The sequence below is a fragment of the Strongyloides ratti genome, scaffold srae_scaffold0000003, assembly GCF_001040885.1.
Source record: "Strongyloides ratti genome assembly S_ratti_ED321, scaffold srae_scaffold0000003".
NCBI classification, from domain to species: Eukaryota; Metazoa; Nematoda; class Chromadorea; order Rhabditida; family Strongyloididae; genus Strongyloides; species Strongyloides ratti.
Genome location: NW_020171521.1, coordinates 438,823 through 455,407, shown reverse-complemented (window position 1 = coordinate 455,407; position 16,585 = coordinate 438,823). Strand labels below are relative to the sequence as shown.

The following is a 16,585-nucleotide window of genomic DNA, read 5'->3' as shown; positions in this document are numbered from 1 at the left end:
ATCATTTATATGATACATGAATTTATAATAAATAAAAAGTTTTTTCCAAAAAATATTTTCTTAGAATAATCAGAATATTTTTACAAGTTTGATTTAAAATGTTAAAATTTAACCAATAATAATTTATTATTGATATTAAAAAAAGTGTTTACGATAATTTAAACCTTTCGGACATATTATTTTTAACTTTTTTTTTGATAAGAAAAAGTTGAAAGTTATTCTTCGATATAAAATCTTTTTTTCTTAATAAAATATTAGAAGCTAATAACAGCCTCATTATAAAATTTTGAAAACTGAAAAATATATTGTAGAATCTAAAAATATCTAGAACTAAGTTTAATAAACTAAAAAATCTATAAATACTTTTATGTATATCATTTTTTTATATTTTCTTACATTTTATATACTACATATAAGTTAAATTTTAGTATTATCTGGTGCCTCTTTAAGTAATATTAGCCAAATGAAATCTTTTATTAAAAAAATAGATAGAGTAAAACACATTTTTAACACAAAATTTTATAATGAATTAAATCTCAAAATATTTGGTATATATATATATATATATATTTATACTGTTCTTTTACAGTGCACGATTAAAGATCACAATTTATGATATTTTTTTCTAAAATATCTTACTTATATTTGTGTAAACATACATACAAGCATTATTTTGATGTATGCTTATCTATTTTTTTGATATAATTGGGATAAAATTTTTAATTATATATATAATCATTTTTTATATTAAAAAAAAATAAGTTAATAAAAATTGTCGTTTAAATTGAAAGTATTTAAAAATTAAAAATTTTTTAAAGTTAAATTTTCATTTTAATAAAATTTTTTTAAAACTATTAACAATTTTTTGAACGAAATAATCAAAAAAAATCTCTCATTGTTGTAGATAAAGTTGAATTGAATATTTAAAGTTAAAAGAAAATTATTTTTATCAATTCGTAAATATAAAATAATTAAAAATTTAAATAATTGTTATAAGAGATTTTCTTCTTTTATAACATAAAGTAAACAATAAATACAACAAGGTTTATAATACATTTTTTATTATTAGAGAAGTAAAAAGGAATGACATCTTATGAAATACTGACTTTCTTAAAAGCAGCAAACGCTTTACATATTAAAGAAATGTTCTATAAATACATAAAAATATTTGCTAAAAACATTGTTTAATTGTGTAAAGCACCGCTTTTTTCCAGGCATATAAAAGACTTTTTCACTGCTGAATAATCAGTCAGTCTATGTTTTATCGTTATTTATGCAAAATAATGTTTGTTTGTTGTTAAAAAAAAAGTTTACAAATTATTTAAAAAATACAAAATTATTCATCATTATAATTGATTATTGAAGCGACATAGTCTTTTCCAGTAGTTTCATAATATTTAATAGAATTGTTATCCATTAAGTCTTCCAAAAACAATGATAAATTTTTACAATATGATATTGTGATATTTAACTTTGTTAGACGCAGAAATTTCAATGCCAATGATTTGATTTCCACGTTGTTTTTAAATAAATCTAGTGATTTTCCTCCTTCTAAATCAACAAAAATTTCTCCTAAATCTTTCTTAAGTCCAGAAAATGAAATTAAAGACTTTTTAGCTTTGTTTAAAGCCATTGTTTTATTAATTGCGCTAACAACAGACTTAAAAAAGTTATATTTAAAATAAATCATTATAACTTACCTTAAATAATATTTTTATCTTATTGTGGTTAAAATCAGCATCGTTTTCATCTTGTTTTCCAAATTCTTCTTGTTTTACACCAACAATCACACGATCAGATGTTGCAATTGCATACGTACTGGCATAATCATTGTATAGGATATTAATAAGGTTTACTGATATTATATAATTAATTCCGCTTAAAAAAAGACTTTTCAAAACTGGACAATTAGAAAACTTATATTGCTTTTTTTTCCCTTACTTTATTGCTTAATGATTCAGTGACATTTCTTGATTTTTTCACAGAAATTATTAATGAATCAACAATATCCTTATAAACTTTTGACTTTTTAAATTTTTCAATCTCTTTAGATACATCATTTTGCTGATTATGCATTTCAATAGCGTGTATTTTTTGTAGTTTTTCCAACAAACATATCAAATTATTTCATAATTTGTTCAAATAGCTTTTTTTTGCTTCGACTCTTAATTTCCCTACAACCTTAATCCATTTCAATCTAATGCCTTTATTTTTTATGATTTTATTATATTTATTGACGACTCTTGCTAATTTTCAGGATTGTTTTTATTTTCTTCTACTATAATTTAAAATGTTGAATTTGCTATCTTAATCCTTTCTTTACATTCATTATAAATAGAATTCAATTTATTTATCTCTTCTTTTATTTCTTCACTATGTTCTAGTGAAACTTTATTCTTCCATTCATAATATTCCATATCTGAAAAAAATTTCTTAGGTTACTTCTTTAAAAAAATTAAATTATGTATGATTAGATGTTTGGCATGATATTCAAAAATAAATTTTTGATAATATAAAAATATAATAATATATATGTAAAAAATAAATTTTGAAATTTTTTACAAAGAAAGTTTTTCAATTTGTTGGATAGATAAATGTTGAATTTTACAAGTGGATACTGGAGAATGGTTTTTTTCAGAATCTTTTTTTTATAGTTCTATAACAAATTTCATAGCTTATAACAATTTTATAAAAAAAATTTATAAAAATCAAATCACTCTTATTCATGGAATATTGGAGTAATAAAAAAAATAAAAAAATGTTGTAAATAGGAAAAAAATTTATTTTAAATTTTTACGATACAAAATATTTTATACGTAAATATTATAATTATTATCATTAATTATTAAAACAAATTCATAGTGTTTATTCTTGATTTTCTAAATTGTTATTGAGGATAACAGATTGTTCAGTAGTTTTTGTATTCTTGTCTATAAACTTCTCTTTGAAATCATTCGATTGTTTTTTAATGTTATTCAAAATGCATTTTATTAACGGTTTCCTTATATGTAAAATGTTTATTTGTTTCATATCTTTTATGCATTTTCTGATGAAACCAAAGTTTTTTTTGAGTTTACAGGGCTTTCTGATATCAAATCTTGTTCATTTCCAGATAATTCTTTAAAATAATTTATTATTAAATTATCCTCAGTATATATATTAATTTGACGTATGTTTTTTGAAGTAATAAATTTCATAACGGATAAAATTGTTGACACATAGTAGTAGGTTTCAGTATAATTTGAAAGAAATTTTCTTTTAAATCCTTTCTTTTTTTTTGTTGCTACAAGTTTCATTAAAAATAAGTATGCAAAAAATGTTATCTTTATTAAACATTTCAATACCTATACTGTCGAATTTATTGTTTACAGTTTCCAGATTTTTTTGTCCAGCAATATTATAGTAAACTACGTTGAATAGATAGCTTGTAGAAAAATTTATTGCTCCAGAAACTATTGAACAGCTTTCATTTGAAACAGCAGTACAATCGAAATTGTAGTCTTTGCTTATAGTATCCAATGTATTAACTTCTAACGATTTTTCACACTTATTGATTTTATTCAAATTTTGCTAATTATCTACCACTTCATTAATAATTTCATGTGTTATAATTTTTAATGAAGTTGAATTTATTTCTTTTGAATTAACGTAGCTAATTGGAGATTGTGAATTTCTTATGGCTGATAATCGTTCGTTTTTTAGTGTACTTGTCTTCATTTCTAAACTACTTCTTATTTTTCTGGGACTACTGTTAAGAGTACAATTAACATCTTTTGCAAGATCTTCTAAAATCATTATCATAGCAAATTCTCTTGTTAAACAACCAAGTGGTACGTTGCGGAAATAGGAGCGTTTCAATGAGAACAATTGGATAGCAGCGGCATCAAGATCTTTAAAAAGATCAAATTCAGTAATGACTTTTAATAAGTCAATAAGATTCAATTTTTGAAAAAAAGTGAAAAATAATGTTTTATTTAAAATTTTTTCTATGTTTTATTTATTATTTATTTTTTGAATTAAATGTGTTAATTATTAACACATTAGGTTGTCTAGCATCAAATACATTTTTTATAAAATTTTTAAACGCTTTTAACTCAGTGATAAATTAATATTTTTATTTAAAATAAGAACCGTTGGATAGAACACATTGCTCATAACGTGATACACCTGATTTATTCCATTTTTATAAAAATTAGTTTTTCTAGAAGCAATAAAGTCTTCGAAAGCAGATTTTATACCTTCATTGTTATTGAAGATTTTATCCTTCAAAAAAAGATCCAGATGTTTAAAGAAAAAAAGTCCGTTGGGGCAAGATCTGAGGAACATGCTGGATAACGGAGGGTTTCAAATTTTAGTTCGTTCAGTTTCTGGAGCGTGTTCTTCGAAACGTGCAGCCAAGCTTTGTCGTGGAGAAAAATTGGTCTTTTTCTGTTAACCAAAAAAGATCTTTTTTAGACAATTCCTGGTGGACTTTTTCTAAATGTGAACAGTACAGTTGAGAATTTACTGTTTCACCAGGTTTCATAAATTCATAATGTAAAATTCCATCTCAAAATCAACAAACAGATACTATAATCCTTTTTGTATTTATCTGTGGTTTCAGGAATGGTTTTGGAGATTCTTTTTTATCCAACCATTGGCCATTTTTTTTCCTGTTGTTATAAAGAATCCATTTTTCATTACACGTTACAACTATTTCCAAAAAAGAGTCGTTTTTGTTTCTTAACAGCAAAGAGGAACAGATTTCAAAACGACGATTTTTTTGATATTCGTCAAATTCATGGGGTATTCATTGATCTAGCTTTTTTGTCTTTCCAATCTGCTTCAAATGACTTAACGCTAGATTTAGATATTATTATTATTATTATAGACACTTTTCTAACTGTTTGACAAAAATTAGCTTCAATAACGTTCTTCAGCTTGTGATTATTAACAGTTGCAGCTGGTATTCTACAGTCTTTGTTCTCCAGACTTTCATATCCCTTCTGGATTGTATGAACCAACGTTGTACTGTTGTTGGAGTTACCAGATTCTCTCCAAGTGCAGCATTGATATTTCGGGCCGTTTCTGTTACTTTGGTCTCTCTTTTAAACTCATAGAGAAATATGATGTGAATATCGTTTTTAGATGACATTAGAAAAATTGATGAAACAAGGTTATTTTTTTTGTTATTTTTATCACTTTTTATATAACATTTTGTAGAGCAGATTCTGGCAAATCAAACAATATACATAACTTTTTTAAACTGTTACAAAATCGTTTAAAAATTAAACTGACAGTTTGGATATTAAAAAAACATCATTTGATGTGGGACAACCTAATAAATCTCTTGCTAATCCGGTCAGAAAAAATGGAATCACTCTTTTTTTGTATTGAAATTGTGTTATTTCGAAATTGTTAAATAAAATCTTTCTTTTTATAATGTTTTGTGTTCTTTATCATTTCAAGTTCCAGATTAATTAATATATATGTATATATTTATATATATAGTAAATGATTGGTAATCATTTATAAAAGTCAATAATCCTTAAAAAGAATAAAGTAACAAAATAATGATAGTGTTTTATATAAAGATCAAGAAAAATAAGATAATATTCAGTATGGAGCGACAGAAGTTGCGCTTGTAATTTTAAGCTGTTAATTATTATATGTTATATTTATTTATATTATATTATTGTTTATTATAGACGAACGATTTATTTAAGGTACTAGATGCTAATAAAATATTTACTAGTAGTGGTATCAGTACTGAAATCTAATAGATCAAAGTGGAAACTAATTGAATGACTAAAGAAATGGAGTTTAATAAGAGAATAATTGAAACAATCATAGAAACAGTCAGTGGTAACAAATAATCTCCAGGAAGAATTGAAAACTTGGTAAAAAAGAACTCAGATAAAGTAATCTTGAGAGAGAGCAAAAGAATAGAAAGTCTTGCTCAAATAGTAGAAAAAGGGTTGAAATCAATGAAGAAGTTACGGATTAGCGGATATCATGAAAAATCATTAGTGGGAGAAGAAAAGGAGAATTAAAAACCAATAGACGAGAAAAAGATCATTAAAATGGTCACGTGAACAACAATGGGGGAGTTCAAGTCTAAAAAAGACAAAGCTATAGGTCATTGGTTGAATCAATTAACAAGACTAGAAGTAAACGACATAGAAAAGGATAGGAAAAAAAATCTGCGTTGATGGCATTGCTATGTGAAGAAGCAACAGAATATGTTGAGATTTTGGAAGATGAAAAAAAGCTAACTTACAAAGAATTAAAAAAACCATTATGAAAGAAATATGATAGCTTTAAAAGCAGACTTACGGAAGAATCGAATTTGAGAGCATACACGATTGATATGCGAGAGAATGAATTTATGGGGAGCTGTATAAAGTTTATGGAACTAATAAAGGCAGTGAGTTCAGTAAGTGGAAAAGCTCTAACTCAAGTACAATTATAAATCTTAACTAGTAAACTAAAAAGTAAACATAAACTATGGTCGGTATTTATAAGAATGAGAAATCAAACAGATATCAAGGATGTGATTGTGGAAATAAATACAATCCATGTTTTAACTTGTCAACGTAACAGAAGAATAAATAAAAGAGCCTCGAAAAAAGAGGGAGAGCAAGGAAAAAAAATGAAGTTAGAAAACAAAGGGTTGTCTCCTTTGTAAGGAAAAAGGACATTTCAAAAGAGATTGTCCAAGATTAAGAGAAAAGCTAGAGGCTAAAGAAAAAAGTTGTAGAATGTTCAGAGTATTGAGAGAACCTATGATAAAACAATAATTTTGTCAGTTGATGTAAATTGATTAAAAACTGAAGGATTGGTGAGTTTTAAAACTGAAAAATCAGTAACTACAGTAGAGCTGCTGAAAAGTTCAAAATGAGAAAAATAAAACTTTCAAGTGCACAATTGATGTTGGACAATGGAAAGAATCTGGTTTCTGGAAGAATGAAACAATATTTGAATGACAATAATATAAAACAACTATCTTCTGCTCCCTATCATTCACAATCAAATGGTGTTGCAGAGAATCTTGTTAAAAAATTAAAAAATTTATTTTACAGAAGCCTGGAGGAAGGAATAAGTAAAAAAAAAGCCATTAGAATATTTCTTAAATCTTATAGAAACTCACTTTCTTCAAAGACGGGAAAAAGTTCTGTTGAGTTATTGTTTAATAAAAAAAGTAAAACAAATTAATGATGAAATAAAAATGGGGAATGAAAAGTTTAAAAATAGTAAAACTTTTCTACAAAACATATTCTAAAAGCTTAAAGAAAACTAAAGATTTTTTATGTAATAAGTCTGTGTAAGAGAGAACTAAGAATAAGTCATAGTGGTCGAAAGCCAGAATCAAAGAAAGGGTAGGAATCAATATGTACAAAATGATTTCGAATGATAAAAATTAAGTACATGTGAGAAATGCGAATCAATCGCGCAACGAAAAATTGAATCCCCTGTTGTATTGAGAAGAAGCAGTCGTATTGGAAAAATGCCAAGACTAGATTATAAACTACTTTCAGGAGGAGAGAAGTGAAGAATTCACGAAATTTAAATATAAACATCTTTAATTAAAATAAGTAGTAAGACTTTATTAGTTTTTACGACGGTTAAAGAGTGTTTTCGTTACGATCTTTCTGCAGCTATTGAGATCATGATCAGCTTAAACTATATAAGAAGACCTTTTTAATGGTGAAATCAGTTGCAAAACTACCCATACCTGTGTGCTGCATATTGCTAGTCTGTCTAAGTTAATATCATTTTATTTAATTTATTTAAGTTATTATTATCGTTATTGTATCTCATCTCTTATTATTGCAGTATCCTTTCATATTTTATATCGTGCCTATGCCGTAACATAAGGTATTCTTTGGTATTTCCGAATACTTTATTATTATTATTATTATCATTATTTTAGGGTTAAACGAAGTAACACTACTAAAAGTATTAATAGATTGGGTGTTCTGAGAGACTTTTGTTTAAGTAAGATACTTTATATAATTGTAAGTCTTTGATTTTTATTGTATTTTTTGTCATATTTAAAGTACTCTAAAGTCACCAAAAAATAAATATTTTACTATTGCGATAGTAAAATAACGTTGTAAAAAAGGGATAAATTTGATAGAAAGAGGAATTTGACAATTTCTGAGTTTTTTAGTGATAAAAGTTTGGAGCTGAGACTGCCACTTCATCAGACAAAAGTTATTGATATGATCGATAGGATCGAACTGCAAGGTGGATATGTCATTGATTGATACCCATATAGTATACAAAAGGTATTTACTGTAACCTCAGACATAGTATATGAGCAATTTGTATAAGGAGACTGAGACACATAAGATATTAGTGAGTAAAGTTAGTGGAATACTACCTGTACTCCTGCAACTTAAGAGATTTGAACATATTAGTGAAGTAACTGTTACAAAAGTGGTTGAAGAAATTGCTTCATACAGAGGGAGCAATACACAAAAGAAGATAGAAGACTACTTAAACCTACATTATCCAAGGATTGGTTCACCAACACTGGAAGACTATAATAGTGAAGCATCTGATATACCTGCTGAAAAAACGTTAGTTAAAATGGCTGAAACAAGCATATATATTGAAAAGGTTACTGAGTTTGACCATTACAACTCAGACACAAAGACATTTGATGATTTTATCTGGAAGATTGACACAGCATTTGAACTTGACCGAGTGGATGATGGAGATGATCATCGCAAGATACGCATCTTATATATGAAACTAAAGGATTCAACAAAAAGAATTGCTGCAAGACCAGGCAATCAATCATACCAAGAATATGTTGAACCATTTCGTGAGATATTCTCTACACTCGTCAATTCAATGACAGCGGTTGAACGATATAGCTTATACCAAATCGACATGGACAATCAAATAGAAAGTTTGAAGCAACTAGAAAAACTACATGAGTTAGCTACAAGTCACCTAGATATACCGCAACAAATTGGATCTCTAAAGCTGAAGTTGAGTGACACATATGCTGCTAACTTTAACCTATGGGTTAAGATAAGAGACTTCTCTGGTAATACACCAAACGAACTTATACTGGAAGTAATAGTTTTCATCAAATCAAGACAAGAGCGACTGAACATACTGAAAGCTGCTAAGAAGAAAGCCAAAAGTAATACCGATCCAAAATTACGAAAACCTGCCATCAAATGCTAATTTTGCTATAAAATAGGACACAAAAGTCACGACTGTCGAAAGAAGCAAGCAGATATGAAATATAATGGTCAAAGATACAATTCGGGTAATGAATCTAGATATAGTATAAAGAGAGAGGATCCATCTGTCATACATTGCGAGTCAAAAAACGTCTAACGTCTAGAGAAAAATATTCCCCTTTAGAAAAACGTAATGAGTTCAAACAACATCAACAATATAATTTACATACGAAGTACTCAGTATCGCAAAATCAGCATACATCAGATAATAGACAGGAATATTCTACTCATGCAGATAAGAAAACTTCTACCAATAGCACACCATGTGTAACATACTCAATATGTAAGAATTCAGATACACAAATATTTGGCCAGAACTACAATAAACCAGCAGACGCTCTATCTAAATCTAAAAGTGTGAAGTATGATGATAATATCAATTATTCGACGAGTGAGCCTAGTAAACCTAGCTTTGAAGCAATGGCAGTTCAAGATGAAGATGACGTTGATACACAGGATGATAGAGATATATAGGGACTAAGAGCCATATCAAAAGTATTTATAAATGATGTTGAACTGGAAGCATTAGTCGATTCAGGATCGCAAGTAACATTGTTAAGACAATCAATAGCCAATAAATTAAATTTAAAGATCAAGCCACTGAAGAATGAAGTCAAATGTAAAGGAATTGGAGATTCTGTAATATACCCACTAGGAATGGCCGATGTTAAGCTGCAATTGAATGAGAATACGTCCGATATACTAGCCTTGATTGTTGAAGATTTTGTGATACCATATAAGATGATTATTGGAACAAATACGTTGAAAAATGTCATTATTGCTATACAGGATGATGAAATATTAGTCGAACCATTAGTACCCGAAAAGATATTGTGTAATTCTGTCGATAGCCATCCAGAAGAGAGTATTGATCATCATAGTGATAGAGCTAAAACCTTAGACCTGATATACCAGCAATATGAAGATATCATCACAACTCATGAATACGACGTTGGAGAAGCTAAAATCGGTTGAATTTTAGATGAGGAGACCCCTTGTTTATTTTGATTAAAAAATGCGTTATAAACGTTTTTTTTTTATCAGATTGGTATTTTTTTTTACTTTTTTATAATTTTTGATAAAAAAATAAAAAATTTTTTTTTTTAAATTTTTGAAAAAAAAAATTTTTCTTTTTCCAAGCTATTTAATTTTAGTTAAAATAGCAATTTATATAAATTTGATTAAAACGACAAAATAATAAATAAAAAAGACTTTTTTTAATATTTATTGTTTAAAATAAAAAAATTATTAAAAATTATTAAATTAGTTAATTATTTATTAATATAAACGACTTCCCGTAAAGCATCGAGAAAGCCGGCCCATAATTTTTTTTCATTTGCCCGGCGCCAGGCAAATTTCTATAATCGTTCCTTCATGTTTTTCTTTGTCTTTGAGTGTGCCGGAATCATTATTTTGAAGCCGTTCCACATTCCTTCTATAGTATTCGTATGAATACCAGTTTCTGGATCCTTGAAACTTACACTGTGGTTTACCGTACAGTGCTTGAAGCCCAATTTTTCCTCAATTCCTTCGTAACCTCGCTAAAGATCAGTGTGGATGATGAAGCCAGGTTTGACGTGCTTTTTTATGACGTCAGGAAGCGTTTCACTGTCCCGTTTTTCAACAAGAACAGCAAAAACGCGTCTTTCTGTCGTTTTTTCCACACCGCTCAGAACCCAGACTCTATCTACAGGGTGCTCTCTATGGTACTTCCGTTTGCCTATTTTGGTTTCATCTATTTCCACAATGATGACTTCTCCACCGATAACACATTCTTCGGTTTCTAAGACATCCGCCACAAGTTGGCGGAAATAGCTCAAAAATAAGCAAACAGTAGCACTACTGTGTCCACATTGACTCATTATTGAGGTTACTGGAGTTCTACACAACCATAGGTAAGCCATGTGTAGAATCTTACCAAAAGGAAGTCGTTGGCCCCCAAAAAAAGTTCCATTCTTGGCACTTACGCTCTTTCTACAGCTTTTCTTAGTACATTTGAAGAGAAGCTTTGCTCTTTGAAAAGTTGTTGCTCCTCCACATTCTGAACATTCCATTTCTCTTTTTAATAATTCTCTCGTCTTGGAGATATTTGAGGGCTGCCTCCTCGTTGAAGAAAATGTTTGATAAAGAAGCCATTACTGGAATTGAAGCCATTTTAGAAGCGATTTTGAGTGAATAAGTACGTTAAATTTCGTTAAAGTTAAAATTTATGATCAAATATCAAATCCCTAATCATTTTACTTTTTTTTGATGATTTTTGATGAAAATGCGTTGTTTTTTTGATGATTTTATTAAAAATAAAAGAAAAATTTTTTTTAATTTTTTTGGGTTTTTTTTTTATCTTTTTTCCTCTTTTTTTCTCTTTTTTTCCTTTTTTCTGTATTTTTTTTGGTTTTTTAGTGTAAAAAAAATTTTTTTTTTTGAAAAATTTTTTTGAAAAATTTCAAAATTTTATTTTTTTTTCTGATTCCCCGTGTTTTTTTATGCTAGAAAATGTAATAAAAATTTTTTATTTAAAAAAGTTATTTGAGAGGTCTCCACATCTAAAAGAAATTCAAATTTTTTTCTAGAAAAGCAGCAGAAAGTTTTTGAAAATTTATTAAATTTTTTTTAAAATATTAAAAAATATATAAAAATTTCAAAAAAAAAAATTACCTTAATTATTATATATAGTAAATTTTATAAAATGTAATGGCGTCTAACTTGTGGATAAGTAAATAATTAGATCAAAAATATTTATTACAAAAAACCCCTAAAAAGGATAATTATAATTAATAATAATAATAAAAAGTATTTCACAATATTTTAAAGTTATAAAAAATTAAATAATGGTATATAAAATGAAAAGCGCTTTTTTAGAAGTAGATATATATTTTTCTAGTAAAATTTGTCCCAAGATTCATTTTTACTATTCACCCTTCCCTTCTTCAGAAAGTGGTAACTCAGCTTCAATATTTTAAGGTTTGATGATAAATTTATAAGCTACATAAAAGCGTTCTCGTGAGTTTGACATCTTTTTGTAAAATATATGGTATTCATCTGCCGAAAGAACAGTAAATGGTCTATTATAAACATACTCAAATTTATTTTTAGGATCTACTTTTTTTACAAAGATTAAATCTTTTTTCTTGAATTGAAGGGTTTCGTGAGTAGGTGAGTGACCTTTGACTGATAATCTTTTATTTATCATATTATTAAAGTTTTCTGAGTACATTTATTGAATTTTGTACATAAGTTCACTAAATTCTATATTTTTATCAATTGTGTCGGGTTTTAGTTTTATGTCAGTGACCAAGTTTGGGGGAGTGCCGAAGAAGATTTGAAAAGGACTAAAACCTTCAGTGTCTAATTAAGTTATATTGTAAATATCAACAAAATTCAATTATTATGTCTCATTGTTTCAAATAACCAGGAGTGTTAATATCATAAGTAAATTTTGATACCATCACCTCTATTGTTCTAAAGGCTCTCTCCACAATCGTTGTTGAAGAATGAATGTGCGGAGTACCTCTTTTCATAGTGAATTTTTATAGTAGTACATAATTTGGAACATTCTTCAGTAAAATACGTTGCATTATCTGATCTTAGAACTAAAGGTTTCCCAAATCTGTGTAATAGAGTTGCTAATCCTTTCGCTACTTTTCCATTAGTGGCATCTTTTACAGAAGTACCTATAAAAAACCTGCTACATGCACACGCTGTATTGAAATTCTAAATGGTTAGAATTATTTTTAATGATCCTACAGCATATGACGTGCTGTATAAAATTGAAAATGCAATACCGCCTCCTCTATTTAAACGACCAATATCTTGGAAGTAGGTGGAGATATTGGTAAGGAGACCATGGTGGAGGATAACTGAACAAGTTTGAAGGTCTACACCTACCAAATTTCCAGCAGTCGTAATAAATACTGAGTTATCACTGCTCTCATATTTTCTTCTAGCTTCATCCTTTTCTTCCTTACTTAATGTACTACAATATTTTACAGTAGTATACTTTTTTTTTCTATATAACTCCTCGCAGAATTAAATTTTCTGGATATTTCTTACGATTATTACCACTCTGAATGGTTTATTTCCATAAATATATTTTTTTAAAATTCTTAATCTTCTTATTCCATCTTCATAATCAGAAATATCTATTAAATTTTCTTTCTTTATCATTGTTATTATAATATTGCTCTTAAACGAGACTCCTCTGATTAATGTGTGTGGAAGAGGGAGGCGTGATATTTTTATAATTTTCTCGATGGCAATATTGGGCAAGGATCCGCTACAAAAAATGAACTGGGTTTCACGTAAGGTATCAAAATAGCTCAACATCTTTAGATAGTTCGGACGGAAACCTAATCCTTGATCGAATATGAGATAGGCTTCATCAACGATAAATTTCTTTAATTTTTTATTCTTGTATAAATTACTAAGAATAAATCTTAGATCTTCTCCAATGAAACTGTCTGGAGTTGTTAAAATAATGTTATAATTTTCACTGAATTCTGAGGATGAATCCATGGACAGTTTCATTAATTTACGTTTTTCAGCGGCAGTGATATTCATATTAAAAACGATATACGGTAATCCAGCTTTTTGACATATGTTCATATACTGTTCACACAGTATAATAGTAGGCAGTACGATGACTGATGTACAGTCAATTTCTGCGATTACTGTGGACAAAAACGTAATGGTCTTACCAGAACCTGGCGGAAGACATAGAAACAAATTATCTCCTGTAGAATAGATGTATCGTATTAATACTGTAAAAGCACTCCCAACTTACCTCGTTCTATACATAAAACAGAGAGAAACTGTGCACGACTTTTAAAATTATTAACGAAAAATACCGCCTCTAAACCGATTTTTATTTGTTCGACATTTTTCAGGACTGTTTCTTCAAAAGTATCTTCTGTAATTGGTGCAGAGATAGTTTTTGATGTATTTACGGATACATGATCCAATAAAATTTTTTTGGTGATAGACATTATCGTAATACAAGATTGTAATATAGCTAAAAGAAAACATAATTAAAAAATTGAAACCCGTTTATAATAGGTGAAATATAGATAATTACACGCAGCGAAAAAGATTACGATTAGAAGTAATTGTGTTATGTGAATATATAAGTTACTGTATCAATTAATAAAGAATGTATTTTGTAATTAGCTAAGCTACATTCCGCTATTACATTAACTACAATAATATATAATATACCAATAAACTATTTTCGGCTATTACATCAACCATTAATAATATGTATCTGTTATCATCTCTTGATAAATTGATTTGATATAAACCACTAAGGTCAACATAGTGGCAAATACGTGGTTTTGAATATCCCACTATTTTCTTTCCTTCTTTTTTGGCATAAGATAAATTGCTATATTGGCATGGTGTGCAATTCTTAACAACAGCCATAATTATTTTGTTTTGATCCGGATTATACCATCTGGAGCGTAATATTTTGGATAATTTCATATGATTAAAGTGTCTGCTTTGATGAATCTTTATTGCCACTTCCTCAAATTTGTTTTTAGAAAAATACGGGACCTATGATATTTTTTTATTAATATTAATGTTTTTCTCTTTAGGCCATGAAGATTGTCCAATTTAAAGTCTGTGATGGATTTATCTTCATTTTGTAATCTTTTTAAATCATATTCACCGACCATGTTCATATCTTTTGTACTATACAATTGTGAAATATTATTAACTATTTCCATGTCTACAGATCTACTTAGTAGATCAGCTACTTTGTTTAATGATCCAGGGCAGTGAACAGCTTTCACATTATATTCTACTAATTTAGATATCCATGATTCAATAATTGGAGTTAATTCTGAGTGATCATTTCCATTGATCATACTAACCATTGGCTTATTATCACAATGGGGGATAATAAAGGTTTCTAATATACCAGTCTTATTCATATTTAAAAACATCGTCTATATTTTTAAATGAAATTTAACTACATAATAAAATGTGGTTTAGTAGTCTTTGAGATAATCACCAAAAAACATTTTTTTTTATTTTTTCTTTATTTTTAAATTGCTTTTTTTGAATTAATGTTTTATGTTGCAAATTTCTCATAAACAGTTAAATTTTAGCCGGAAAATTTATTTTTAATAAAAAAAATCATAAAAATTAACTTGTTCGAGTTCAAATTTGTTTCCAAATAAACTTAAAATAACAATAACATTTTTTTAAAATATATTTTTTGTGTAAAATAAAAAAATAATCTTGGGATATTTAATTATCTATGGAATGACTATAAGTTCGTAACATTTTGGCAAGAATTTTTCGAGTTAATATAAATAGACTGTTTTTTAAATAATTTATATGTATTTTTTTAAAATAATTTTGGAATAAGAAGTTTTTTAACAATATTTTTAACATTTTTTAAATTAAAATATAATTAAAACTGCAGTGATTAACACTTATATATAATTAACTAATTGATAAAATAGACTTATAATGTAAACTTTATTAGCAAAAAAGTGATGTTTTAATAAAATGTTTAATTATATACATTTATCTTATCTTATGCACCAAACAAAATGTTTGACGCAGCATCGAGGGAGGGTAAGTAGGAACCTATTTCAATAGATCTATGAAATCCTCAATATTGTTCTCTGAGGAAAGTAAGATGCCAAGTTTTTTCAATGAGTTGAATATACTTGAGCCAAGCTCCGATATATCAAATTGACCTTTAGCAACTCTATCGACGAAGGAGTGAAAAGGGAAAGCATCTTTTAGACAATGATGCTCACGGTATGATGGTGATTTCAGGTCTTTTATTTGTTTCAATAGGTTAGAATATGGAAACTGATCTTTTTCTTCAAATCATTTTTTATATCATTCATTTGTGTAGGTATTTGAAACATAATTACAATCTGTCATGATTATAAGATTTTGAATGCTTTTATGTTGAGCTATCTTTAAAACAAATAGAAGTGTGTAAGTCTTCATACGTGATGCAGTAGAACGTCTTATGGCAAACGATCTCCCTGATTTATACAATGGAGAATTATCGTAGCACCCAACAATACCAATAACGTGGCTAACCAGTAAACATTCTTGTACATTTTTGAGTTTGAAGCGCTTTCATAAATGACGGCGAAGGAGAAACCAGGGTTTAGCTTTAGTAGTGTCAATATCACTTCTTCAGATTTAATAAGCGGTTGAAGATACTTGAGATTAATTTGTTGCTCATAACCAATTGTAGCGTGATTGAATTAGGTTGTTGAGTTTGTGGGGATCTCAAGGCTAATATTATTCATTCGATCTGACAATTCAAGAACATGTCGTTCTAGAGAATCGTCCAGTGATTGTTGGTAGTTCGGGGA

General features: G+C 27.8%; 9 protein-coding genes across 9 annotated transcripts; 3 read left to right on the top strand and 6 right to left on the bottom strand.

Annotated features, from left to right (window-relative positions):
- Positions 1-1,336: 1,336 nt before the first annotated feature.
- SRAE_0000055700 (Hypothetical protein) lies at positions 1,337-2,417 on the bottom strand (the record flags this gene model as incomplete). The annotated part of the gene is made up of 3 exons (XM_024646462.1): positions 1,337-1,660; positions 1,701-1,855; positions 2,324-2,417. The coding sequence occupies 3 exons, from the start codon at positions 2,415-2,417 to the stop codon at positions 1,337-1,339; spliced, it is 573 nt and encodes a 190-aa protein (XP_024500642.1).
- Positions 2,418-3,570: 1,153 nt separating this feature from the next.
- SRAE_0000055600 (Hypothetical protein) lies at positions 3,571-4,326 on the bottom strand (the record flags this gene model as incomplete). The annotated part of the gene is made up of 2 exons (XM_024646461.1): positions 3,571-3,890; positions 4,239-4,326. 2 exons carry the CDS (start codon positions 4,324-4,326, stop codon positions 3,571-3,573), a joined length of 408 nt encoding a protein of 135 aa, XP_024500641.1.
- A 452-nt stretch (positions 4,327-4,778) lies between these two features.
- SRAE_0000055500 (Hypothetical protein) lies at positions 4,779-5,134 on the bottom strand (the record flags this gene model as incomplete). Its single annotated transcript, XM_024646460.1, has 2 exons — positions 4,779-4,839; positions 4,935-5,134. The coding sequence occupies 2 exons, from the start codon at positions 5,132-5,134 to the stop codon at positions 4,779-4,781; spliced, it is 261 nt and encodes an 86-aa protein (XP_024500640.1).
- Positions 5,135-6,505: 1,371 nt separating this feature from the next.
- Positions 6,506-7,531, top strand: SRAE_0000055400 (Integrase, catalytic core domain and Ribonuclease H-like domain-containing protein; the record flags this gene model as incomplete). The annotated part of the gene is made up of 4 exons (XM_024646459.1): positions 6,506-6,663; positions 6,855-7,155; positions 7,309-7,358; positions 7,405-7,531. The coding sequence occupies 4 exons, from the start codon at positions 6,506-6,508 to the stop codon at positions 7,529-7,531; spliced, it is 636 nt and encodes a 211-aa protein (XP_024500639.1).
- A 767-nt stretch (positions 7,532-8,298) lies between these two features.
- On the top strand, positions 8,299-9,183 carry SRAE_0000055300 (Hypothetical protein; the record flags this gene model as incomplete). Its single annotated transcript, XM_024646458.1, has 1 exon — positions 8,299-9,183. One exon carries the CDS (start codon positions 8,299-8,301, stop codon positions 9,181-9,183), a length of 885 nt encoding a protein of 294 aa, XP_024500638.1.
- Positions 9,184-9,237: 54 nt separating this feature from the next.
- On the top strand, positions 9,238-10,217 carry SRAE_0000055200 (Hypothetical protein; the record flags this gene model as incomplete). The annotated part of the gene is made up of 3 exons (XM_024646457.1): positions 9,238-9,268; positions 9,367-9,686; positions 9,834-10,217. The coding sequence occupies 3 exons, from the start codon at positions 9,238-9,240 to the stop codon at positions 10,215-10,217; spliced, it is 735 nt and encodes a 244-aa protein (XP_024500637.1).
- Positions 10,218-10,783: 566 nt separating this feature from the next.
- SRAE_0000055100 (Transposase, ISXO2-like domain-containing protein) lies at positions 10,784-11,296 on the bottom strand (the record flags this gene model as incomplete). Its single annotated transcript, XM_024646456.1, has 1 exon — positions 10,784-11,296. The coding sequence occupies one exon, from the start codon at positions 11,294-11,296 to the stop codon at positions 10,784-10,786; it is 513 nt and encodes a 170-aa protein (XP_024500636.1).
- Positions 11,297-12,953: 1,657 nt separating this feature from the next.
- SRAE_0000055000 (Helicase, C-terminal domain and DNA/RNA helicase, DEAD/DEAH box type, N-terminal domain and Helicase, superfamily 1/2, ATP-binding domain and P-loop containing nucleoside triphosphate hydrolase domain-containing protein) lies at positions 12,954-14,224 on the bottom strand (the record flags this gene model as incomplete). The annotated part of the gene is made up of 3 exons (XM_024646455.1): positions 12,954-13,215; positions 13,531-13,972; positions 14,023-14,224. The coding sequence occupies 3 exons, from the start codon at positions 14,222-14,224 to the stop codon at positions 12,954-12,956; spliced, it is 906 nt and encodes a 301-aa protein (XP_024500635.1).
- A 522-nt stretch (positions 14,225-14,746) lies between these two features.
- SRAE_0000054900 (Hypothetical protein) lies at positions 14,747-15,169 on the bottom strand (the record flags this gene model as incomplete). Its single annotated transcript, XM_024646454.1, has 1 exon — positions 14,747-15,169. One exon carries the CDS (start codon positions 15,167-15,169, stop codon positions 14,747-14,749), a length of 423 nt encoding a protein of 140 aa, XP_024500634.1.
- Between the last annotated feature and the right edge of the window lie 1,416 nt (positions 15,170-16,585).